The 27,487-nt window shown below is 42.3% G+C and overlaps 1 protein-coding gene across 6 annotated transcripts in view; it reads left to right on the top strand.

Moving 5' to 3' along the window:
• Positions 1 to 27,487, top strand: part of kaznb (kazrin, periplakin interacting protein b) — a 111,334-nt gene that overhangs the window by 79,790 nt on the left and 4,057 nt on the right. For 3 of the 6 annotated variants that reach the window (XM_076760566.1, XM_076760559.1, XM_076760574.1), the window contains 9 exons: positions 1,197 to 1,304; positions 17,522 to 17,713; positions 19,733 to 19,869; positions 20,676 to 20,846; positions 22,459 to 22,639; positions 22,814 to 22,947; positions 24,236 to 24,359; positions 27,032 to 27,222; positions 27,329 to 27,447. In XM_076760566.1, the coding sequence (XP_076616681.1) occupies positions 1,197 to 1,304; positions 17,522 to 17,713; positions 19,733 to 19,869; positions 20,676 to 20,846; positions 22,459 to 22,639; positions 22,814 to 22,947; positions 24,236 to 24,359; positions 27,032 to 27,222; positions 27,329 to 27,447 (1,357 nt within the window). Of the gene's footprint in view, positions 1 to 1,196; positions 1,305 to 4,110; positions 4,201 to 17,521; positions 17,714 to 19,732; positions 19,870 to 20,675; positions 20,847 to 22,458; positions 22,640 to 22,813; positions 22,976 to 24,235; positions 25,967 to 27,031; positions 27,223 to 27,328; positions 27,448 to 27,487 lie in introns of those variants that run through there. The other 3 variants (XM_076760584.1, XM_076760592.1, XM_076760599.1) reach the window with 3 other exon arrangements.

The following is a 27,487-nucleotide window of genomic DNA, read 5'->3' as shown; positions in this document are numbered from 1 at the left end:
ATTAAAGATCAAGGGAAAGGTCAGCTTAACAACGCCTAAATAGTTATCGACAGGTCAGGAGGATGGAGGAGGGGAGGAGGGAGGGGAAGGTCAGTGATGTAGATAAATACCATACGGTCATGAAATTGAAACTGTCAAAATATGCAGATTAGGAGGCAAGCTGTGACCATTGTTGAGGAAGAGCGGCTGTGCAGATGGTCCCACTCAGAAGGCACCTGAGGGTAGATGCCAATTGCTGTACTCATGGAAGAGGTTCATGGTTAAGCAAGAAAATATGTTTAATTTAAACACGGCATCGCACACGCAGAGGAGGTCTGTCACGCCGGCATGGACTCTATCATTTATAGCCTCAGATGGATGTATACAATCACTTTCAGTTTGAAGATTTCAGATGAACAGCAGCATCTGAAGCCCTCCTCAAGAGGGAATAATTTCTCTAGTAATTCTGTAGTATCTGCCCTACAAAATCACTCCACGGTACAGCAAGGATATTGCTGCCTCCAGTAATCACTGTCACTTTTCTTTAAGTATTTTCATGCTTTACACACGGCGGTGAAACGCTTAGAAAAAGAGATGGAGGGTAAGCAGTGGACAGAGGAACCTTGGTGATTTTCTCCATTTTCTTCTTGAACTCTGCAAAGAAATCTCAAAGTGGGGGGGGGGGGTGTTGAGCAGATGAGCCTCAGTCACCGGAGCTCACAGAGGTCCTTGATCAGTGTCATTAGCTGAATGTTTAGAGCACAAAAATGGGTCAGTGGGGTATAATGGAATCACATGAATGGATGGATTTAATTTGAGGGGAGAAGAGTTGGAAAAAAAGGGAAAAGGTGTGAAAAAGGAAAAAGCAGCTGACCTAAAAGGCAAAAAGGAGTGTGAAGTTTGCCAAGGGTTGTAAAATAATGGAATAAGCACACATGATTGAAATCCAGCTTGTGTGTTATTGTTGCTTTGAGACACCGATTCACAACTGCCGTGATTTGTAGGAGATGCTTGAAATGTGTCTGAAAGCTGTGTGTACCGAACTGACACCATGTCAGAGTGAATCAGCTGATCTAACAGGCGTGCCACATCTATACGACCGTGCACACACTGTGTTGGTATGAGCCCAAGACGGTAGAACAACCTGTTTGCGTGAATTGAAAGAATAAACATTTGATTGTGAACTTACATTCATTGTTCATGTCTCTCCCCTGCAGATCCGTCGGTGCATCGCAGACAGAAGACAGTGGTGACAGACATGTGCTACCCGACAGAGATATCCAGCCTGATGGACTTTGGCACTCCAGACTGCTCGCTAGGCAAAGGTACGGCATTGCTCGAAAAATACAAGGTGTTGCCTTGGTGACAGCAGGAAGTGCGCACAGCGATTTATCCTGGCAGTTAAAAGACACAGAGCTGTCAGCTTGACTGGGAGGTTAACACTGGACCAGAGGCCTGTGCAGGCTAAGAGTGTGAGAACAATCAGATAACAGTTCTTGGTACCTGGCCACGAGGGCCTCACCGTTCACTGCAGCCTTTGATTTATCACCGCTAAATAACCCGTTTTGTCACCCAGCACTTAGTGCAGAGGCGCTGGCATAAGTCTGTGAGACTAGATTGACTTCTTACCAGAGCACAGCATTTTACTTTGCAAATTGCTTTAATCTGAGTGGAGCTTTATTTAAGTTTATCACACTGCAGTTGTATTGTAATGTGCAATTATTGCGTCGCAGCAAGGCCTCTTATTTTCGCCAATCACTGTCATCAGTTTGAGAAATAAAATGTTTTAAAGAGAGGCCTGTGTGGCTCAGGATAATAGTCTCCCTCAATCTCTGTTGTGCGGTAATCAAACTGACCAGCCTGTAATAATATGCACCACAAAAGGTATTGATCGTAAAGTCTATTGATCGCATGTATAGTTGCTTAAGCTATGAGCCTTGTATCCATTTCTTTTTCTCATCGTAATGACTGCTATTATTCTCTATTGTTCTCACGCGGATACCCAAACCAGAGAGCTGTAATTGTAATTCCAATCTTTTCATCCAATCTAGCCACTTGAGGCTGACGGAGCGACTCAGCGGCTATTAGACAAGCCTCACGTCATTTCCATCAACAATGGACAGTGACAGCGGTGACCTCAGTCACTCATTCGCCTTCTTTGCCCGTCACTGCTTCCCTCGCTCCTCTTTTTTTTTTTTTCCACCTCGTCTTCTCTCTCAAGGCTAGCTAATATTTTAATGCCGCTCCGTCCCGGCTCTCTATCAACACTCCCCAGCACTGATAATGCAGACTGACAGGTCAAACCGTGTGCAGCTGAGAGAGAGGGGAGAGCAATGCAGTGGAGGAGAGCAGAGGGTAGAAAAAGAAGGCTTTTAGGATTTCTTCTGGCTTTAATGTGAGCAAAGCAAATGAATGACATAGTGATACAGGGAGTTAAGCCGAAGAATAAGGACAGTGAGGAGTGGAAAATTTCAGACTGAAGAACTGTCAGGATAAAAGCAATGTCGTGAATACGATTCAGTGTGGCTGAGAGGCAGGCTGCAGCGTGACCTTGGAATTATGAAGTGCTGCATTTGGTCAAAATTTTGCTATTTATGTGAAATGCTGTCACTCTTTCAGACAAGTTCAGATTTGAATCTAAGTGGGGATAATTAGCAAATGTAAAAGTCGTCAGAGTCTAATATTTTGGCTCCATTTATAGATGTAATACGACAGCGAAGGCCAGCACAGAAAAACACTTGCAATACACGCATTCCAATGAGGCGTTAATTGCATCCACGGCACAGCTATCATTTCAGTCTTTTGTCTCAGAGCTGATCAGTCAGAGAGAAATGAGCCTGGCAGTAATCCTTGAGGTGTCAGCGTGTGATTGACAGATCCATTGCCTCATGTGACAAGTATCTGGTTAGAGCACATCTGATCTTTGGACGGAGCCAAAACGCCAAGCGTCAACCTCTGACAGGCAGGACAAATGGCATGCTTACTCTGAACTGCTGTCACGTCTCTCAATGCAAGAGGTTTTAACTCTTGCACAGAAGACCCCCACACACACATTATGCTTAAACTTGTGCTTTAGTATGCTCGATATGTTGCTCAAGTGCTCGTAAACCAAAAATTCCATTATAAGTTTATATCTAGCTGAGCTCTGCAGGCTGAATTAATTCAGCTGCAGCCATATCTACTTTCCTCATACCACCTGTACCCGCCTCAGGGGTTCAGGCCTAAAGAGCCCTGCCAGACAAAGTGGACCAGCCTTAACCTTATTTACTCTGTAACTGTGTCCACACACATCCAAGTTCCCATCTTAACCTGACACGGTCTGTCATTACTCAGCACCAGAAGAAGAAGTCCATGCAAAAATCCCTGGAGGGTTAAAGATAACATGGGAGAGTCAATCTCAGTGTGTAGAGCTCAGGCAGTTGGGTGAGAAGCATGAACTTCATATCACGTCATCGTGCTGTCGTGATCCTTTTTTTGAGACTTGTATATTGAAGTTTATACTAGCAGCATTTTTATTCAGAGTTTACATTCCCGCCTCCTCCGGCCAAAACACACATTCAGATTCAGGAAGTGAGTAATGTAAACTCATGTTGGCTACAAAGGCGCTGTGGGCTCAGAGTGCAAAGCTTTCATACAAACGGGTGTATTGTTCTCTCTTCAGTCGCCGAGCGTAATTGCACACGCTGTCCTCTGCTAGCTCTCGGCCATCAGGTGGAGTGAGAGCTCCACTGACTCACCTGGTTTATTACCTGAGGCCTGAGGTGCAGTTTGTATTCCCCTCCCCCTCCACCTCGCTTGTGTACTGGAGGGGAAAAGATGAAAAGCAGGAGTGGGCGTGGGGTGAAAGTTGTCCTATCCGCCACAGGGCGTGTCACTAAACAGGTACATAGAAAGTGGGAGAGAAGAAAGCACACAGAGGACAGGAAGGAAGAAAAGGATCGGGAAATGCAGCTGAGTGGCTCTCAGGGGACGACTTCCTAGTAACCTGTCTGGGTGGAGCCTCAGCGAGCAGGGCTGGGAGCGGCCGTCTGTGGTGGTGCATTGTGTGCGTTGGTTTGAATGGTGTGTGCACTGGTCTGTACGCATACATGTGTGTCTGTTTTCGTTTTTTTTTCCACCTGCTATGAGAGCTCACACCACAGTTGACAGTGGAGCCAAGCGGAGCCTGTGCCAAGGAGGACATGAAGTCCGAGAAGGAGGAGGAGAAGGAGGGAAAGGCCGGTGAGTGACAGATGGAAAGGGAGAGAGAGGGGTGGGAAGACGTTGCTCGTGTGTGCTGGAGGAATAGGCCTTGAATTCGGAGGTGTGTGAGCAGGCTCAGGTTCACGTGTGTGTATGTGTGCGATCGCCTGCATTGATTGTGTGAGAGGAATTTGAGTGTTATGACCAAAACTCTGCGTTAAGAAACTCCTCGTGTTGGTCATGGAAAGACTTTGTGATACATACACAGTGGTGAAAGTACATTTATTCAAGTGCTGCACTTAAGTACAGGTTCAAAGTGCCACTTAACACTTCTACCACACTGCATATCAGTGTATGAAACATAGTGCATTGTTATGATTAAACTAGGCAACCGCATATGAAGTAGGGCTGTGGCAAACTATTACATTCATTACTGATTAATCACTTACTTCCTGAACTTGTCAATGAATTTTATGGTCTATAAAAAGTCAGCAAATAGTGACAAAATGCCCTGTTCCCTGAGCACATGCTGATGTCTTTAAACAGTCTTGTTTTCTTTGGCAAATATACTCATACCCAGAGATATTCCATTTCATTTCATTTAATCATAGAAGAACCACAAATTACCCACATTTGAAAAGCTCAAACCAGATCATTTTTTCCATTTTGCTTACACAGTCAAAAAATATGCTACTGTCCAGTTACAGCTGGCAATTAGGTTTCTGCCAATCAATTAATTTATTGATTAATGGATTAATCTAATAACTAACAGTTTCATCTTCAATGCGAAGCAGTCAAAATTAGTCCAACCTCAGTCGGCTGCAACATTATAACACTGATCACAGAACAAGTTAATGTGTCAATAATTGAAGTCTCATATGATATATACAGCATGTAATAATGTAACAGTTTTGCAGGAGTATTTATAGAGTATTCGATTACTGCTTTTCAGTAAAATCATCAATACAGGAGTTTTACTGCTTTTAGTTTTATAGAATATGGTGTCATTAGTACCGTCACCACGATGTACTGTATATGTGAACAACAATAATCAGTGATCTCACTGAGGATTATTTTACATGTTTTATTTTTGTACATCGATTCTTTGACAAAGCCTTTCGCTTTAAGTGCTGATTTATTTAAATCTATTCCATATCCCAGTCTTATTGTTCATTAAGATGTATGCGAACTAAACGCTGACCTAAATACGACATGTTCATATGGATAACATGGTAATCTGTTAATCTTCTATAAGCATTGTAAATGAATGGAGGGGTATTTTGGTCAGATACAGTGCAGTACTAGACTTCAGTAGCTCAGCAGACATACTAAAGCTTGAATAATCTGAGAGAAACTATCACTGAGGGACAATAATATCTACTTTGGCGCTTGTGTTTGGATTAATGTGGGAAGCAGACATATTACCCAGTGTGTGAAGATGCATTCTGGTTGATTTATTGAAGATGTTCGGAGACACTGTAGCTATTTGAAGTCTGTTGAATCCCCAGGGAGAGATAATTGTCTTTGAGAATCTTTATTTTCTGCTTGGATGTCATGAGCAGGTTTTTTTTTTTTTTATGTTTGTGTGTGGATCTACTCATTCATATGTACTCATGTGTGTCACGGTGATTTATGAATGTATAAAGTTCGATCTCACTGTGTTTTGAGTGACTCCTACTGCGGCTGATGCATGCTGAGATCACCGCTCAAAACTGCAGAAATGATGAGTTTGACAGATTGTGCTGCAACAAACAGATGGTACCATCTCAGTTTTGTTCTTAAGTCCTTCAACAAGACCATAAGAGACAACATGTGGCACATTCTTCTCTTTTGTTTTTCAGTACCCTTTTCTCCAGTCTCTGTGTGAGCTGTAGTTATTCTGAGCTAATCAAGGACCATTTCTTAATTATCGTCATCATGTAAGACGAGTAATATTAAAGAGCTCAGAACAGGTATTTATCACCATATTTCACACGATTTAAACTCTTCAGTGAGGCTTTTAAAGTTTCCCACACACGCTTCAGTAGCAGCTCTAACTGCAGAGCAGGCGCCTCCTGCAGCTTGGGGGATTATTCTGCAATGCTCCGGGACATGAGGGAGGTCGTGTATCAAATCGTGTAGATTTCCAGTTCTCCACAGACCAGATCCTGCTGTTTCTGACAGATGTTTAGTCCCCGCTACACATTCAAAACAAGGACAACAGGCCCTGTGGCATTTTCCTCTGTGGCTTACACAAGTTGCTCGACATCGTGGACCTCGACCACTTCGCTGATTGCTCTGATCAGCCAGTGTTATGTAGACACTGAAGCCCAATTCTAGTGTTCGCATTTATGGGCTTACAGACTTTGACACATGCTCCTGCTAAATCCACAAGAGCTCAGGACTATGCCACTGTGAAATCTACAAGAGTTTGAGGGCTCTCTGGTCAACCTTTTGAGACATTTCTTCCCGCTTGACATGGTTACAAATATTCAAAATATATTCATTTGTTCGGACTTATTAATGGGGAATTAACAACATACACTCTGCGTAATTAAAGGAATAGTTCAGCTTTCTGGGAACAGCTTTATGCACTTTCTTTGCAAGAGTTATATGAGAAGATTGATACCACTCTCATGTCTGCATGCTGAATATGAGGATACAGCCAACAGCCAGTTAGCTTAGCTTAGCATCAAGACTGGAAACAAGGACACTCATCTAGAATGACTGTATCTAAAGGTAAAACAAATCTTGTTCATGTATTAAACAGTGACTTCAGAAGGTTATTACTCCGCACCAAGAAGTTGTCTACACCAAGAAGTAGTCCGACACATAAGCCCCCGTGAAAACCACGTCATGTTTCGACACTTCGGCTTTTGTAAGGATTAAGGAAACAAGATATAACGTGTTTATTAGTGAGCTTTAGAGGTGCTGGTAGGTGGATTTTATTTCTCTTAGACAGAGGCAGGTTAGCCGTTTCAAAGCTAACTGGCTCCAGCTACATTTTTACCATACAAGTTAAAGAGTTGCATTGATCTTCTCGTCTAACTTTCAGCAGGAAAATGTATTTCCAAAAATATTGAGCTATCCCTTTAAACTCAATACATGAAATATCAGCCTCACACCGTCCTGCACTCAGACACCCGACACAGGTTGTAGTAAGTCAGTTGAACTGTGTGAGGACTCAATACATAAGGCAAACCAGCTTGAGCGCTTTGATTTCCTGAGACATGACACTGAAATGAGTCATGATTGACAGACATCCGATGCTGAACAAAATCATCTCATTATCATGGTTCTGTTAACATAAGTCAAAGTGCTCTCTGTTTCCTGTTCGGAGCCGTCATGTCAGCCAGGTTAATTTGCTTAATCACTGGCTCATTCACTGCATGTAAACCAAGCCCATGAGCAGCGCATGATACTGGTGTCAAGCAAAATGCAGCTCTCGACAGCCGTTTTAGAAATCTAAACAGCCATGTCCAAGTTCTCGGTGCTCTTCCAGTGGCACATCCTTGGCAGTGTGCCTAATCTCCACATAATAAACGTGTGAATCAATTACAGCTATCTGCACTTGGCATCCTTGCACTGACCTCAGTTGTAATGTAAACCCACAGGCAATTAATTAATGGAAGCTGCTCCCAGTAGATACTGTAAACTTGCACAGATACACTTTTCACTGAGTACACTTGCAGAGTCACACAGATGCAGTGCGCACACACATCAGCAAATATGTACATATAAACAAATAATATGCAGGACACATACACTTCAACCATACTAGCATTTTTGTATAGCCTCGGGGAAAAACAATAATATGATCAACATATATATTAGAATTTTATAGATGTATTGAACCAGAGAGTGATGTTTCATCTGCAGTACACCGCGATGAATTACTATTAAGGAGTGAATACTCTGGTAAGTTTAAGAGCCAGCAACATGCATTATTTATGCCCGTATGTATTATAGAGAGGCAGTGTAATACCCTGAGTAGGAAATCGACCTGACCCTTACATGCAAGGCCTTTTCAGGATGCAGAAAATACAGTGCTCGGAGTCTCGGCATGTCGAGGTATCAGGAATTAAGTGTTTGCTCAGTGTTATTTTCAATCTCCTGGTGTATGAGATGGAGGCTTGTCAATGCCTTTACGGCTCTTTGAAGCATAAGCATGTTGAATCCGAAACTATACAAGCCACATAGATCTATACAACCTCTGTTTCATTACAGCACAAGTTCCACCTGTGACTATAGTACAAATTAACAACAGAGATGCTAAATATATTCCTGACAGTGATTTTTAAAAAAGCCCCTTTTTGCTGTGGCTTACCTCTGCCACCCACTGACCCGACCTCGCTGTGATTTGAGACTCAGCAGGGAGGCCTTTGTGAAGCCTCTCAGGCTGTCTTCTTTTCTCTCTCTTTGCCTCCTTTCGGTCTTTCTGTCAGTTTTAAGTTTGATGCTGATTTGATTGTATTCTTTCATAAATCTTTAAAGAGTATCTGGCCTGTCCTTTTGTCTTAAGTTGTAAACTGGGTGCTCCAGGATCACAGGATGTTTCTTTTATGGGCAACTCCAAACAGACATTTTTCCAATATGAGGTCTTATAAGAAAACTTTTCAGTTTCACAAAAGTTGGATTAGTTGTAGAGAAGAGTTGTGTTTTTTTATTTGTTAGCTTAGCTTCCTGTTTTTGTCAGAAGGCTATCAGTCTACAATTATGCTAGCAGCTCTGTCAGGCTGTGCCAGGCACAGCGCTGCTTTGAGCTAAATGCTAATGCTAGTAAATGCTCAGAGTGACGATGCTAATATGCAGATTTTTCGCAGGTTTAAGGTTTGCCATGTTATTTTTAACATGCTAAAAATATAATATTATAATAGTATAATATTTGCTAAGTATATCTGAGGCTGATGGGAATGCCAGTATTTTTGCAAATATTTGTTTGTTCATTTGATGGTACATCTTTTAGATTTCATCCTGAGGGGATCATGTCTGTGCCAAATCTCTTGACAATCCATCCCATAGTTGTCGAGACATTTCAACTAATACCATAAAAGTAAACTTCATGGTGGCACAAGAGGAAAAGTCAGGGGATCATCAAAAATCACTGGGATTCATCCTCAAGGCACCGCAAATGTCTTCAAGTTCTGTGTCAATCCTTCAAAAGTGGGATATTTTTAGTCTGGTGGACTGACAGATGAACATACAGTAGCCATCTCTGGGGCCTTGTTAGCATGGCTAAAAACAAAATACAAGGTATGAGACATTAATGTGTATCTTCAAATAAGTGGTTCCTATAGTCTATTAAACATATTCTCCTGTGCAGTGTAAATGAGACAGAGTGTCATATGAGGATGTGCTCGTCAAAGACTCTGCATCTATACATAACTTGCTTTCTTTTAGTCCAAAATTAGCAAATGAAGTCGTCAGCACTCGCAAATAAGTATGTAGCACTTCCAACGATGCACGGCAGCAAAAGGAAACGGATGCGTTTCAGCCCCTCAGTGGATTGTATTTCAGTCAATCCACGCTCTGCTTTCCTGCCAGTCAAGGCGACCATGTTACCTGCGTGATGAGTTTAATCAAGAGCTGAAGCAGACTGCTGTCTTCTCCCACAGTAATCTCAACTGATCTTTATACTGTAATTAGTGGAGGCCAGAGCTCAGCAGACATATGCTCCTCTCATAATACATTGCAGAAATAGCCAGCTGTCAGCACACGCACACACACTCAGGAAAAAGTATGCACATACACACGCACGCCCACACAAACCCAAATCAAGTAATCCCGCAGCAACAGGGGAAGACACTTCACTACACGGACTAATATGATGATATGCTTATGACTGATTAGATAATTTTACATATATGATGCCAAAGCTGCTGTTTGCCTTCTGGTGTTTGTTTTCCAAACTGCACAGTGATGAACTGCTGTAGTGGCTTTTGATCGGCCTTTCTGCATCATCCACTCAGTTTCCTAAACTCTCATCTGTATTTGATGAATTGGAAAGTGTCTAACCTTGATTACTTTCATCACTTAATGAGTTGACAGAATTTTAATCCATTAGATGAAAGTGTGATAGACCTGCAGATGTAATTGCAGAGCAATCTAATGTGCAATATACAGTGTAGATGAACCATGCAGAAGACGTGCATTTTCTTAGCCTGTGGATCCTCTGGTGCCTCTAATCATTTGACAATGATGCTGTTTAATCAACAGTAAGTGAATTTTATTTGTAAATCTTATAAAGGAATTAAGAGAACGAGCTGTACGGCGCTTTTCTTGCAGTTGTTGGTCTATCTTCATTGGTGTTACTTTGTCTGGCCGCCATCTTTAATGCTGGTTTTCCTGTGCAGAGCTCAACATAAAAAGCTAACATTAATGTAGTAAATAATACGCTGATCACTGATTGTAATTTGTGTTTTTACAGAGCAGGAATTTCATAAACAACCATGTTCAAGAAGAAATTAGTCACTGAGGTACGAACGTCAGGAAGATGTGACTTTGTGCGTCACGCAGGTAAACATAAGCAGGTGCTAATTTGGGCCAGTGGTCATCATATCATTTAGCTCACAAGTGGATACAGAGACACGGTGCTTCCTCGCCTCCCCTCCGGGAGGCTGACAGTTTGAGTCAACACAATCAACTGCATTGCAGGTACGCACTTACGTAATGCTTCCCATTTCACAGGAAGCCTCTGTGCAGGAGGGAAGTTTTGATGTTTTCATTGGTTCACGCTCGGTAAAGTTTATCAATACGAGGAGCTTATGAAAGAGTACTTTATTCTGAGGCTTTGAGGAAGAATTTTGAAGACACACCTTGTTGTTTTGAAAGAGCTCTGCTCATATCAGCGAGTTACAGAAAAGCTTTTGTTGTACTGCCGGCTTTTTCCCCAGTGAACATTTACCATATTGCTCGTAATTTAGTTTAAAGAAAACTTTGATATAGCTGTCCTTATGTTCGCTGATTTAATTATTTGCTGCATAGTAATTTGTGTGAGAAATGCGCCATTAAATGGCATCGCTTTGATGTCCTGCTGTATTAGCTGCACCCCCTGCAATGCTACGGCAGAAAATCTCTCAGCACTTTCTGTAGAGAGCCATTACTGTTTTCATCCTTTAACTCCAATTCCCCTGAACATCCCCCTCACATACACACAGCTCCTCTCCACCTTATAGCATAGCATATTATAGCTCTGCACCAATACCACAGGAGCCAAAAGGGAAGAAGGAAAGAGCGAGAAGTCTTCAGGAGCAAAACAAAAACTCCTTCAGGCTCTTTTTCCCAATACTGCACTATATTTAAACATGCCTACTGATTATAATAACGTTCTATACTAATCCTGCAGTCGAAGATCTCTCTGTGTTTTGTTGTTTTTATGGTATGCAGAGCTTGTTATACGGTGTAATGGAAGCTCAGGGAGATCACACAGGATCAAACATGGTGAAGCCTATGTTAGGCAGCACACTGACAGCAGTTTTCATCATCGTATCTTGAACAGCAGTTTGCCAACACGTTTGCTACATGGAAGCTGTTGAACCAGCCCGAGCTGCCCTCCTGTCTTACCTTGACCTGCCTGTCACACAGATGCTGTGCATGAGGATTAGAGGATGGATGTCTGACCCGAGCCCGTCGGGATCAGTCGGTTCAGACCAAAATTTTGAAATGATGTCCATCTAGCTTACTTGACGTGGTGCAATCATCAGCGGCATGATTCAGATTTCATTTTAGAACTGCTGATGGCATTGCGCAATATGTGTGTGTGTGTGTGTGTGTGTGTGTGTGTGTGTGTGTGTGTGTGTGTGCGCGTGTGTGTGTTAAAACTATCTGCCTATAGCCTTTATAAGACAATGCCTTTTGAGGGTTTTTTACAAGGTACCCACACATGTGTAATCAGGGTAAATAGGCAAGCTGTAACCATGGTAACAACAATTGCATGACAGGGTAACAAACTCAATGCTTCAGCTTATTTTAAGTGTGTCAGGTTTGGGTTGAGTTTGGAGAGAGCAATGCGACATGTGATGAATACGTGTACGTTATATTAGAATTATGTCGTATAAAATGAGATCTGTAAGGAAACTGCAATGAGAGGAAAGAAGTGGAGCAGCTGTTTTAAAAAGGCCACGGGTTGATCATTTGTTAAGGCCTTATGAAGGTTCAGCAGGTATTTCATTGTGTTCATATTTATGCTCTTGACTCCCCCAATGAGGCAGTGTTAATATGATTTGGTTGTTCACAGGAGTCTTCTGTAAGAAGACAGTTATGACAGCGCTGTGTGTCTACATACAGTAGTAAAGATGTAAAATAGTGAATGACCTTGTTATCCAACTATCAGTTACTGTACCTGAGAGAGGGAGAGGCAGCATCGCCGCCTCTGGCTTTGTCTTGCACAGAAATAGCTGAGCGGAACCACTGTACTAACGAAAATTACACAGATTTGAATTGTCGAGAGACTGAGGTGGAAAAGTGCCAGCCATGCACGTTGTAACTCCTCAGGGCAGAGCAGTTGGCTGCCGTCACTGAGGAGATTTCTGACACCTTTCTCAAACGTTCCTTGTTATTTTCATGGTTTTTGCTTTCAGATAGGTTATGGTTCACTGAGCGAGTGTTTTTCATCATGTTGGGAATTGTAGTTAAGTTAAACGGCCGGTTCACCCAAATCACACGGTGAAGGTATCTAACCTTTCAGATACTTTTAGTTTTCTTCTTTCAGAAATTTCTGCTGTTTGTGGAACTCACACTGTTGGAAATATGTATTTAAACAATTCAGCAGAAACAATTTTCATTACATTTTCTGACAGATAATCCACAGAGCAGCATGTCAGCAGTTTTCACTGGACCTTCTTTCTGTCCAAACTGTCGACAGTGAGGTGTGTGGACTGTCCGGAGTGACTGGGACATTATTTATAGAGAGAGATGCTGAAGATTTTTCTTAATGCTTCAACAATTATCTGAATAATCAATTAGCTGATCACCAGAAAAATAAACAGCAGCTATTTTAACAATCAATTCATTGTTTAAGTATTTTTTAAAGCAAATATTCCGAATACTGTCAATTACAAATATTTGAAAGCTTTTCTCAGTTTTTCAAGACTAAACAATTAGTTGATCAATCAACACAATAATCAGCTTATTGATAAATAAAAGTAATGATAATCAATAGCTGTACATAAAACCAAAACTACCTGCAAGGGTAGCCAGATAATAGTTAGAGAACAGGAAGAAAATGTGTGATATTAACAAATATGTTTTGTCATTTGGTTGAACTGACCCTTTAAGCCTTTAACTGCTGAATTAATATGAGACTGATGGCGTCATGGTCTGAAAAGCTTGCAGCACTCGAAATGTAAGACACTGGTTCACATCAGGCAAACCTACTGAGTGAAGCTCAGCAAGAGTTTGTCTGTTCACCTGCTGTAAAATTAGAAAATGATTGTTTCGTGATGAGAGCCAATCAAGACCAATTTGGATGCACTAAGAGAAGTTATTCTGAAACTGCTCTTAAATAAAATGTTTTGTTTTGGAGCAATAACTTTACAGTCCCCTCCCAGTCAAAATGTGCTTTTTCTTCTTGTTCCTGTGGTTGAATGTTTGAGCTTCACTGTGCACAATCATATTTGTGCAATAGTGTAAACTTTCTCTGTGCTAATTAAAGATCTGATTTTAAGAGGCAGGCCTCTGTGCACGATCTGTGGCATCGCAAATCATTTGGAGGCAAATCCTGGTCCAATATTCAGCACACACAATGGTGATGTGGAGAACCTGAAACCTCCAGTGCACAAACACACTGAGAATGGACTTTACAATGAAGTGGGAGACATCATGTGTCCAGCGCTTAAACCTGTGGAATAAAAACATCTGCATTTTCATATTTTCTGGAATTTTCCATGAAGGAGAAGGAATGGGAGCCATTTTTTGATGATTAAACGTTATATGTGTGGATGGGGTCTTTAAATTTAACTTCTCGTCCAAACTCAATATTCCAACACAGCTCACTTTAAGCATCTTTGAGCATTCATGTATATAATGGGGTCCACTTTAATCCTGCATACGGTTCACAGGAGACTAGTTCAGGTCTTTGATCACCAATCCACACATTTCCAGCCTCCACTTCACCTTTCCAAGCAGAGAACGTTGCCTCTGCTTTCTTTCGAGCCAAATCACGTACAGCCACTGTGTGTGTGTGTGTGTGTGTGTGTGTGTGTGTGTGTGTGTGTGTGTGTGCGTGTGCGTGTGCTGGCTTGTGACAGCTCTGCCATGCAAGGTAAAAGGGACAGGGAGTGATGGCCTGGTCCTGGCCAGCTTTGATGGACACTAATGGGAGGCTTGGAGGAGAAGTTAATTGAATGGACCACTGCTGAATACGAAGAAGAAGAGTGGGCTTCTCTCCTTCTGTGGGAGGACTGATAGCTTGGCCAAGCTCACTGCACAACCACTCAAGGGTCAGAGCTGAGAGATAACAGCACACGGACTGCGGTGCATGGTTTATGTGAACCCTGTCAATTTGAAGTGCTTTTTAGATCACGCGACACAGTGCGTGCGGAGGCAAATTATCTGTAGGTAGATGGTGTGTGTCATTCAGTGCCATTGATGCAGCTTTAAGTCCAGTCAGTGAAGCAGCTTTTGTGTCCCTCCACACATTTCCGAGACACTTTTAGGGAAGTTTTGATTCCACCAACAAATTGAGGCAAGAACCTGAAAGAGGAAACAGTGTGTGAGTGTGTTTGTCTGTATTTTAGCCTGTGTGTGTCTGTTTGTGGGTCTGTGTATGTTACTGGGTGGGGGGATAATGCTGGGAATTAATGCTAAATTGGGTTTTGGAGAATTATGTTCCTGATTTCTCTGTGAATTATACACATCTCACTAAATCCGCTGTAAATGCTTGTCAAGACACAATTCGAACACGGTTTTTAATTGACTTACAGCAGACTGTATATGAAACAATGTTGTATGTGTGATGTTGTGTCATACTATACCACTGAGATATTTATAGATTGTCTGCAAATAAGTGAAAAGGGCTCAAATTGGTTCATTTGAGAATCACTGTAAGTGAAAAATTCTTTGCTAAACACAACAGCTTTGGCCTCTGCGTTGACAGTGACTAACAGCCTTCACATCGCAGCAAGAGCAGCTGATAACTCAAACAGTCTGTTGAGGGTTGCAGATAGCAAAGCACCTCAGAAATGCACACTTGTGTCCAGTGGCATCACGTGCAGCAGCTGGGCTCCCCGCGACAAATATAGGAGAGCCTGTAGGTAAACAGATGAATAAGCGGATTTAGGCTGCGAGAAGGCCATGAAAGATTGCTCTCTTAGAGAAACAAACTCTTTCTGTCACACGCAGCACAGAGCTGCTCAGTGTGTTTCCATAGTCCTGAGTCGACAGAGAGCGATGGACTGTCCCTTCCTCTCTTATCGGAGCTGCTGCAGCCCCTCAACGTCTGGCTGCAGGCCTGCAGAGACCTTCTTTCTTTTTCTCTCTGAGTCACACACACATGCACTAACACACACACACTTGGTTGCATGCACGCTTGCTCTTGAATTTTACATAGTCTTATAGGGATCTGCATAAAATTAAGGGAGCACTCTACTTTTTACTTGTATTTTTTCAGCCTTGCTAGCAGCCTGACTCGAGGTACGGCAGTGTTTGTTGGTCGCTTGCTCAGTTCCCCACTTTGGTCCAGACTGAAATATCTCGATAAGTATTAGACGGATAGTCATGAAATCTTGTGCAGACATTCATGGCCCCCAGAGGATGAAGCCTACTGATTATGGTGATCCGCTGACTTTCCCTCTAGCGCCACCTTTAGGTTGTCAATGGTGCTTCAGAGTGAAATGTCTCAACAACTGTTGGATGGATTACGTAAATGTGGTGCATCCACTGTCTTTGTGATCTTTGGTGACTCCCTGTGTTTTTATTCAGCACCATCCTCAGGTCAGATTTAAATTTCTCCAGTAGTTTGGTTTATGACCAAATACATGCAAAACTAGTGGTGTGCACTCATCATGTGTGTGAGTGCAGATCTCCGCCAGCTGTTTCTGGGGTCATGTGGGTGGAGAACAGGGAGTGCAGGGTAGCTTGTGTGTCCAGTGTGTTACGTGCGAGTAATGGAATGAAGGGGAGACAATATGCAGTTTCCAAAACACCAGCAATGTAAATCAATTTGAAAGTGAAATGGGTTGGTGGGCTCAGTAGTGTGGAAAAAAAAACACACACACATACAAACTTATCCACTTCATTGATTTTTGTAAATATCTGCTCATTCAGAATTTGATGCAGCAACATTTTTAAAACAAGTTGGGACAGGAGCAATTAAAGACTGGGAAAGATGAGGAATGCTCTAACAACACCTGTTTGGAACATTCCACAGTTAAACAGGTTCACTGGTAACAGGTGATAGTATCATGATTGGGTTGAAAGGGGCATCCTGGAAAGGCTCAGTCTTTCACAAGTGAGGATGGAGCGAGGTTCACCACTTTGTGAGCACATGATTGTATAAAGGACGTTACTACACGGACTCAGGAACACAGCGTAAAACTGTTGTCAGTAAACACAGCTCATTTGCAAATGATTGTTTTCTGCTTTTGTTAATGTTTTGCACAGCATCACAGTGTGGAATTGAGGTTGTATGATATTGAGGTATCATAACTTTAGCTGTTGAATTACAAATGTGTCATCACTGGCTGCTTGTATGTCTTTAGTCTCTGTTCTCATGAAACGTTTCCATCCTGCTGAGACAGACCCTCTACCCTTATGTGTGCGATATGAATCATTATGACATTGTTCCTTTGGTGCTGGTATAGAGTCCCCTCACTGGACTAAAACGCTAACCATGAAAGACATCTTCTAATCTATTTCATCCTGTCTGTCCTCATTCTGGCCATTAGCTCACTCCTCAGTTGGCTGTGTCCTCTCCTTAACTTCCTGCTTCTGTTTGCTTGCCTGTTTACCCCGAGGGTTGGGAGGCATTTCACAGCAGATGGAAAACACAGCACTGAGGAGCACCGCAAGAGCGTGTGTCACTGATATTTTATTAAGTTTTATCAGACTGCTGTCTCTCACTTGCCCACAACCCTTGCTGGAGTCTGTCACTCAGCATTTATCTCAATCCTTTAACACCTGCGGCCACAGCTGAGGGGGAGCAGTGAGTCTTGAGAGGCTTTGATGTGTTGATTTGAGCCTAGATTTTTTTATCATGTGCTGCACAATCAAGCTCTCTCGCTTTAATTCCAGATGTTAATACTACTTCCTTCATTTCCCACTTACTTTTTATCTCCTTTCTTGTGTCTTTTTCCTCTTCGTATTCTCTGCCCTCTCAGGTTCCTCATTCCTCTTCCTCTGCATACTCTAAATTCCCCTAACTCGTTCTCTCCTTCTCCCTCAGTGCTGTTGCGGGAGGAGGTGGCCCAGCTTCAAGAGGAGGTCCACCTGCTAAGGCAAATGAAGGACATGTTAAGTAAGGACCTGGAGGAGACCCAGGGAGGCTGCTCCGCCAATGTGCTCTCAGCTACGGAGCTCCGCGTGCAGCTGGGAGACAAGGAGCAGGAGCTGGACCGTGCCAAGGAGGCCTTACAAGGTCAGGAGTCAACACGGGGGTCTTGTCATCTCACCTAATCCACCAGAGTCCCTTCTTTCCAACAGCTACCTCGGATACACAGCAAACACAGCTGTCCGAGCTTTTAGTGGGAAGTTTCACCCTTTAAGAATGTGTTGTATTCCAAACATTTCCCACATGGGATTGCATGAAACATCAAAATAAGACCTCTTCTTCTAAGATCATCGTCATTTTTTGGCTTTCTCCCAGTAAGTGGTTGACTGTGTTTCATATTGAATTTCATACATCCTCACAGTTACACATTCACTACTTACCCTCTAAATATGGCCATTAAGTCTGCCTCCTTCAAATGTCCGGCTCCCGCTTCTAGCAGCTCCTCCCTTGGTCTCTCTGAATTCAGTGAGTGCTGAGATATTCATTAACCAGTATCAAACACATCATTTTGAAATGTCTTGTTCTTGTTGAACAAATTTTAAAAACCTATTTTACCTATTTTCACATATTTTGCAAATCAAACTCATGCTGTGGATGTTTTCCTGAGCCAGCTTTACAAAGACAGCATCAGTTTTCAGTATTGTTCTCAGTGAAAAAAAAAAAAGCACAAGAGAAAACAAAATGATTCATTTTCAAATTTGTTGAAAACACTATTACAAAGCCCCGCCTTTCCTCCTGCAGCCTGACATAACATCCAGTTTCAGCATTGAGTAGTAAACCACCAGAGGCCTTTTTGTGAACACATGAAGATCTTTGCTTCTAAAATAAATTAAACTTCATTCTCTCGACCGTGTGCGCTGTTCCGGTTTAGTTCACATGACATGAGCCCACAGTGATTTACTCTCAGAAAACAAGATATGTTGTGCCAGTAAAAAGAAGATACTGTTTGACAATGTCTTCAAAATTAATACCAGGGTTCATTTCTGTCCAGCAGGTGTTTTCTCTTGTATGTGCCTGAGGTGTGGAACGTCTGCGCACAAATGGCAGCAGTGTGATTTCCAGAGAGAAGACACAGTATACAGTGTGGGCATGTGTTTCGACACTATTCAGTCTCAGAAATGGGCGTCGTCCCTGATGAGCAGCCAAGTAGACTCCAGGTTCACCTCATTTTAATTAACATCCATCAATCACGGCAGAGAAGCTTTCGTCTGAAATATTAATGTGGTATTGATATGGACGGGAATGCTGTGCTGATTATGGAGTATTGGATTGTTTTCATTTCTTGTATGAAAACAAACCCAACCGTTATGCAACTCAACAGCTCCCATCTTTGGGAGAGGGGTAAAGGAAAGTCAGTCCTACGTTAAGTAGAATTGCTTGCATCAAAAAATAGGAAGGAAAAGCAAAATTATGCATTTAGTATAGATAAACAGGACTGCTTTGTGAAGTTCTCAGCTCTGCTCTGGGAGTCGCAGGTGGTAAACTGCAAGCTCTGTGTTGTGTAACTGCTGCGAAACAGGTTTGAAAGTTGAGAGTAAAATATGACGAGGCTGAGCGTTGACAGGAGGAATGCTTCCTGAGTGATATATGTGTGTAGTTATGAAAAGTGCAGGTTCCAGTCTTGCCCCTCTATCGAGCGAGGACTCTTAGGAAAGCATTGCTATTATTTTTTGCTTCCAACGAGCCTCACCAGTTGCATCATGGCTGTTATCTCTGGGAGAGAATGAAGATGAAAGAAATCAGATCCAAATGGTCTTCACAGGCGTGAGCCAGCCAAGTCTCCGCATGTCAGCCGAAACAGCTCCATGTATGAATGAATAAGTGCCACTGTGCCACTTATCTCTTGATGATTACATCATTTTCTTTGGGAAAAAAAGAAAAGAAAAGAAAAACACCAGCTGTAGCTGCTCGCTAACAGAAGACACAGTGTCACCTAGTGGCTCCCTGCTGCAATGGCAAAGCCTCGTTTCTGATTTCCAGGCAGCCAACTCTCACTGACATATGGTTCGTCCTGCTCAGTCTGACAGCAGAACTGGCTGTTTAAAATGCTCCTTGTTTTACTCATGTAATATGCTGCGTCTGAATGTGTCTGTCTGTGTGTCGCAGCCATGAAAGCTGACCGTAAGCGTCTAAAAGTGGAGAAGGCAGACTTGGTGAGTCAGATGCAGCAGCTGTACGCAACACTGGAGAGCAGAGAAGAGCAGCTGCGAGAATTCATACGCAACTATGATCAACACCGAAAGGTAACACCGGCCCAGCCAGTGATCAGTGTGGGCTTATTGCAGATACGTAGTTATTGGTAAAACTGGCTAATAAGAAATGTGAGTGCAGAATAGACATGTTTGATGTGGTTTAATGATGCCACCACAGAACACTGAAAAAAGTTACAGGCAGTATGTAATGTTTAATATATTGTTTATAATGCAGTATGGCGTATTTGTACTGTGAATAACTGTGTAAATAACACCCATACTGTACATGAGCGCTGGTGTATAAACAGATAATGACACAGTTATATGACAATGTGATTTTTGAGAAATGCTGCACACTAATAAACACCTGAAATGTCTTTATATCTGTGCACAAACACATTATAAACCCTTAATTTAATTTATATACTGCTATAAATGCTAAATAGGGGGATTTAAAGTAAAGTGTTAACCATATGGGTATATATATTGATGGCAGTTCTTAGCAAAGAACAAATTTAAGGAACACTTAAAGTTTATTAATTTGATGTGAAATAAAAGCCGTTGGCTGGTATGTCAGTATCAAAGTTCTTAAAAACTCTCAAATATTGATATCAGTATCTGCCTCAGAAATCCAGCATCAGTCAGGCCATGCCTTAAATTTAGAACCAATACTGCAGCAGCAGTTTCTTACTGCCATCCCTAAAATCATTTGTCTCATAGTAGTTCTGACATTGATTATAACACAAAGTAGCTGTGAAATGCTCCCTGACTCAAATGTGGAGCTCCATTCATCATTCGGAGTGTGTTTGGCAGGGATTAACCATGTCCTTGTTTGTGTGTGTTTGTGTGTTCTTCAGGAGAGCGAGGATGCAGTGAAAGCCCTGGCAAAGGAGAAGGACATGCTGGAGAGGGAGAAGTGGGACCTGAGGAGGCAGACCAAAGAAGCCACTGAACAGGCCAACATCCTGCGATCTCAGATGGACATGAAGGAGAACAGGGTCAAAGAGCTGGAGGCTGAGCTCACCATGGTGAGTCACTCTGCACATGGACACAGTCACAACTTTGTTGAATGAGCACAATGGTGTCACCTTAGCATCGTTATCTGGTGTGTGTGTGTGTGTGTGTCTTAAATGCAAACAGGGTGTGGGTTTAGCAATCCTGCCGCTGTATTTATGTCAGTTCAAACACCCGCAGTAAGCTGCTCTGCTATATATCCTCATCCCTTCCTGCTCTCAAAGCATCAATTCTTCCTCTGGGCTGAGGAAGAAATTCATGCCTTTTTTCTGTGTTGCTGTGTTCGTCCCTCGGAGGTGCAGTTGTCAGTCTGTGTGTCATTAATCTCTCTCCTCCCTCGGCAAGTCACAACCACCCACAGATCCTCACATCAAGCTGCATCACAGATCAGATTTGTTGGTACATCAGTGCCAGAGCGGCATCGCTGTCAAGCAACCAAGCCACAAAATATATTTCTACCTTCTCATTCTTCTTGCCTCTTCGTCTCTCGTCTCTATTTAAAATCTTATTGTTTCCAACTGTTTCCTCTGCCATTAAATGGATGATGACTGAGTGCCCTTTCAGAGGCTTCCAATAATAAAACCCTGTGAAAAAACATCAAATAAGTAGAAATGGACGGTTTTTAAGATGATGTCTAAAAAACTGGCTGTTGGCTCACTTCAAGGGTAAATCTGCTGTTCTTCAATATATTTTGTTGTCAACAATCCCATGAAAAGACCAAAGCCAATAACGTGTTTGTCCATCGCTCAATACTTTCCTCAAGTCTTGAAATACAGTTGTTTTTTTTGTTTTTTTTTACCAAGTATTGTCCTAAAACAGTCGGGCACTGCAGTTTTTAGCAAACATCACTCAGCCAACTGTATTGTTGGGAACTACGTTCAGTGGCGGATGAATACACATTTGTTACTGTGTGAGTATCCACAGCAGCAGGGCATTGAATGTGGCACTGACTCAAAATAACTTCAGTTTTTGATAGTCTTTGAACAAAAATGGAGCTCTATAACACACAGTAATAAGCTCTATCAGGCTTTGGCTACACAGATGGTACTTGCAGGATCAATTGTTTGCTTTGGTCCTTTCATGGGATTTGTTGGCAATGACAAAAAATAAAATATTGCCATCTTATCCTTCACATGTAAAGATCCTGTATTCAGTTCATGCACGCCTGCAGTGCTTACATGAGTCACAGTCATGTGTTTGTTTATATGTGAAATTCCATACACAAAGGAAACTGGAAGTATACACAATGCAAAACCGTCCACCTCTCACTGCACTTCTACAGTGTCCCAGAATGGACAAACCAAACACTCCCTCTTGAATGTGCCTTTTGCTGCCGTAGGTGTGGGTGAGGTGAGGTGTATTCATTTTGCTGCAGTCTGCTGCCTCATTGCTAGACACCATTAAAATCCTACACACTGGACCTTTAAGTACTGTTAGTGGCATCCAATGGTCAAAATTATTTCAACCAAGATTATGATGAAATAATTCTGCCTACTGTAGCTTTAATACATAGATAAGAAAACACATATCAGAAATAATTAAGATGAAAACATTGTGTGTATTGATGGAAGTTCCTTCAGTTTCTTTCAGCTCATTCTCACTTTCTGTTTCCTGTGTGTTTCTCAGGCGAAGCAGTCTCTGGCCACGCTGACGAAAGACGTACCGAAGCGCCACTCACTGGCCATGCCCACAGAGCCCGTGGTGAACGGCAGTCAGGAGTGGGTGATGCAGGCCGACCTGCCGCTCACTGCCGCCATCCGTCAGAGCCAACAGACCCTCTACCACGGACACACCACGGACAGACAGGGTAGGCTCTCGTATCTGCTCTGCCTCTCAGTGCCCGCGCTGCTGCTTGGTGTTGCTTTTACAGACTCAACATACTAACAGAGGGTTTCCTGGAGGTTTCTCGAACTTACCGTGGCATATTTTCAACTTGTGTGAATATATATGTGTGTATGTATTGTGTGTGTGGTGCATCCAGCTGTGGTCAGGATCAGCCCCTGCCACTCTCGCCAACCCTCTGTCATCTCTGACGCCTCAGCGGCCGACGGGGATCGCTCATCCACTCCCAGTGACATCAACTCACCCCGTCACCGGACCCACTCCCTCTGCAATGTAAGAGCTGCCTGGCCCCCTCGACCAAGTAATCACACCTCCACAATTTTCTATAAGTACCTCCCTCCTCTTTGTCCTCTCCTGTCTGTGTCTGTCCCTCTGTTCTGTCGGCCTGCTGGGTGTCAGCCTGCCTGCTTGGTGATGGTGGTGATGTTATTTTGCATTTAAGTCACGTTAAACTACAGTAATAGTTTGACATTTTGGGAAACATGCTTATCTGTTTGCTTGCTGAGAGTTAGATGAAAAGATTGACACCACTCTCATGCCTGTTTGCAAGTTATGAAGCTACAGCCAGCTGCCAGTTAACTTAAACAGCAGGAGACAGTGAGCCAGACTCTGTCAAACAGTGACAAAACCCACCTACCAGCACCTCTCACCTGGACCTTTTTGTACTAGATGTAATGTATAAATTAGTAAGCTTAGGATCAGGGTTGGGGCCAGATGGGTTGCGAGGGGTGGCACTACCCCTTCTTGGTGCCCCCTCCTACCTGAGTCAGAGGTGATAGGTTGTTGGCTTCTCAGTATCAAGGATGGATTACTTGCGAGGTACCAGGTACTAGCAGACACAGGCCTGTAGGACCCGTGGACCAGAATCTCTGCATCAAGTGACTGCTCACATCTTGTTGTAAAAGGACAGAAAATGACCACAGAGACAAAAATCAATCACAAAGACGTGAAAAACAACCACAAAGAGACATAAAACAAGAACAAACAATGCAGCTGCATCAGTTTTTTTTTTTTTTTGTTTTTTTTTTACATGTCTTTGTCCAGGGGACCATTTTCTCATAATCCGCCCACTTGGAGTTACAGATAGCACCTATTTGTTGACATTCATTGTTCATATTACAATATTTATAATAGTTTATTATTATGCAGCAATTTTTTTACACTGAATCAATGAGAGAAAGGGAGTCCTAACACATTTTTAATCATTTTACATATGTGCCCCCCACCCCCCCCACCCCCTTCTTAAAAACTGTGCCCCTGTCTGGCCTCCTCGTTCAAAGGTTTCTAAACCAGCCCCTGCTTTAAAGCATGCTTTACAAGCAGTAGGTAGATTTTGTCACCTTCTGATAGAGTCACAGTTTCCAGTCTTTATGCTAAGCTAAGCTAACTGGCTGCAGGCAGTAGCTTCATATTTATCATTCTGACATGAGAGTATCAACCTTCTCACATGACTCTGAGCAAGAAAGTAAATAAACATGTTTCCCAAAATGTTGAACTACTGCTTTAACTCAGCTGCAATAGAGGACAAACCCAAGCTTCCTGTCTCCTCTGCCCCGTTCAGTCCATGGAGGACCTGGAGGACCAGAAGCGTAAGAAGAAGAAGGAGAAGATGACTCTGGGATCCTTGTCACGGGTGTTCGCTCGGGGCAAGCAGCGCAAGTCACTGGATCCTGGCCTGTTTGATGGTACAGCCACCCCTGATTATTACATAGAGGAGGATGCCGACTGGTGATGCTGAGAGTGTGAACGTGTGTGTGTGTGTGTGTGTGTGTGTGTGTGTGTGTGTGTGCGTGAGTGAGTGTGTTGTGTGTTAAATTTGGATATCCACCTGGCTTTAACTGTGTGTAAAGAGTGTTTTGTGTGTGGGATTGTCTGGAGGGGGGAGGGGGTTAAATTTTAAAAGAAAAGCCTAAAAGAGACTGCTATGCCCATAAATGTACAGTATATTACCCTTAAATTGTATGTTTGTAAATTAGATATATATTTATAGATGTACATGTATGCATATGTATATATGTTTACATGCATATAAATATATATACTTGGGGTTATTATTATGTGTAGACATGTTTATGCTGTATTATCTTCCAAATGTCTTAATGTTTTATGTTTTTTTTATAACTGGAGACTTGAAGGACTGCTGTTCATATGTAAATAGAAGTTATTGTGAAACTAGTGTTTTTACTGTAAATGTCATTTGGCTTTTGTTACTTTCCAGTTGCTTCTATCATGCTTTGCGACATTGATTTCATAGTTTCCTCTTATTCCCAATCTTACTTGGCCCGTTTCTTATAATGAAAGAGGAGATATTACCTGATCAACGTCAAACATTTTATCTCTCGGAGTTTAATTGGCCAAATTTTGTTGTTTCAAATTGCTTGCTGATATGAAAAACAGTACTTGGTCATCATGTTTACTTTATAATTGCTGCCTCACAGTATTTTCTGATAAAGCAGATGACAACGTGGGCGGCAGGTAGTTTTGTTTTTTTTTTTTTTTTTCTTTTTGAAGGCCTCCTCATCCATTTTATGCGAGAAAGCGATATACTGAGTTACTATAATTAACGACTGGCCAACGAGGGCTTTAGAGTCAGTCTTCCTTAAAAAATGTAATTGCACAGACCTGAATGCACAAACAAAAAATGAACAGTGATGCACATTCAGGCACACTGCTCATCTGCTGTCGAAACCATGTGCAAGTGCCAAAGGTTAAACACTCATCTTTAGGAAATCTGCGTATCATTCTGTCACTGTTAGCGCGAGCCTCCTAACATTGTTTGTGTCTGACTCATTTCTTACTGAGAGCTATCTAACATGTGCCAACATGTGACGAAGGAATGCGCATTAAACACGTGCATGATCCCTCTGTGTTGCTTTGATTAGATGTCCATTCATTGCCAGTCAAATTAATAATCTCCACAATCCTGTGTTTCTCCTGTGTTTCCCTTTACCGAGTTATCTCTCCTTGCATTTTGAAAGCACGGTCCCTTTTATTTTGACTTTTTTTTTTTTGCTGTTTTTGTTTTGCTTTCTGTAGAATCCCTCCTCATTTCTTGCAAATGTGGCTCTAATAATTCTATGTTAAATGCTTTGTAATTTAGAAGATGTTGCATAAAAGATTAAATCTATTGAAGTATTTTATTTAAAAAAAAAAAAGACAGACAAACCAGAGTTAACTTCAAATATTTATCTGCTGCAGCTGTTGCAGCCAGATGTTGAGGAAGTTTTAGCATTTTCAAAATGAATTATAATTGAAATGAAATCTTATTTTAAAAATAAAACTAGTAACTGAATACATCCTATGTGGCAGTTTTCTGTTCCATGAGTAATCTTGTTCTTGTGTCCCAGTCTAACGTGTCTCTCCCTCTCCTCCTGCCATTTCTAATGGCAATTCTCTCCTGCCAGTGAGTAACTCCTCATCTGTGATTACCAGCTGTCTGTTTCTGCACTCGGGGGATTATTCATATCACTCAAGTCCATTGGACAAATTCAAGTTTGTGTCCTTTTTTTTTTGTGGAAACTCTTTTGAAAGAGATGGTGGACTTTGCATGCAGCATTTTTGTCAGCATGTGGGGACGAATCAGGTAAACACGCAGGGTTCATCCTGGATTCGTCGGTTCAGTATGAATCAGTGTTTTCCTGTTGTTGAGATGGGCGGTTAATGTGCAGGAGCATGATGTTTTATGAATAATCCCTGTGTCTCTAATACATTATCCTAATGGTCTTAAGTCCCCTCATAATCATCAGATAGCTACTGAAGTATTTTAACAGCTTCACTAAACACAGTGTGGCTGCGTCACTCTCATGAGAAGAAATGAATGGGTTGTATATTTTCTGAATTTTAACACTATTTCAGGTTTAGATGCACTCAGCCATGGAGTTTTGTTTATTTTTTTTAAAATAAACCTTGTTAGCTATTTCCATCTACTGCAGCAGGGTTCGTTCACAGACATAGGAAGAGTAGCACCAGTGTGTTAATCTGGCTCCATCTACTGGCCATACAGTGCAATTTCAGAATATTTTTTCCCCATATTGGGACAAAAGAAAGGCTTGAAACTACTTTTCATCTAGTTGATTGATAACTGGTGACTTGATTTACATTAGTAAACACAAGGAGAAGCCAGAAAGTTGTATTTGTGTTATTGATACACAAAAGAGAATCTGATATTTTAGTCTAGCATCTAAATTGCTGCTACGTGCTGTTACTCTGATGTGAAGGTGGATGTATTTTTACTGCAAACACCCTCTGATTTTGATGTTAATCCGTCTCCAGACGAGTCATTTTTTTGATTTCCATATCCCTCTGACCCTGAACCCCCTCCTGTATGCCACACCATAACTTCTCCTGACCAATCCAGACTCTGACAGCCTCACACAGCAGAGCCTGTCTGACGGAGAGGAGCAGCTGGACCGCCTCCAGCAGGCGGAGCTCACTCGAAACACATGCATGTCACTGTGGAGGGCAGGTGCAGTCCAGGCCTGGCTGGAAGTTGTCATGGGAATGCCCATGTACACCCGAGCCTGCTCTGAAAACGTCAAAAGTGGCAAGGTACACCTTTGGCACAAGTGGTTCTTTTGCTGTTTGTTTTGTGCTTGAGAGGAGGGCTATGATTTTAGCAGATGGGCATATTCATGACTGGATTTCTGTTCTTTAGGTGCTGCTCGGCCTGACTGATGAGGATTTAGAGCTGGGTCTGGGCATCAGTAACCCCATTCATCGCAGGAAATTAAGACTGGCCATTGAGGATTACAGGAGAGCTGAAGGGGACCAAGGGTGAGCCGCAGCTAACAAGACACTCGAAAAAACTGTTATT

This window comes from Chaetodon auriga, chromosome 2, assembly GCF_051107435.1.
Source record: "Chaetodon auriga isolate fChaAug3 chromosome 2, fChaAug3.hap1, whole genome shotgun sequence".
Lineage (NCBI taxonomy): Eukaryota > Metazoa > Chordata > Actinopteri > Chaetodontiformes > Chaetodontidae > Chaetodon > Chaetodon auriga.
This window is presented reverse-complemented; position numbering and strand designations above follow the sequence as displayed.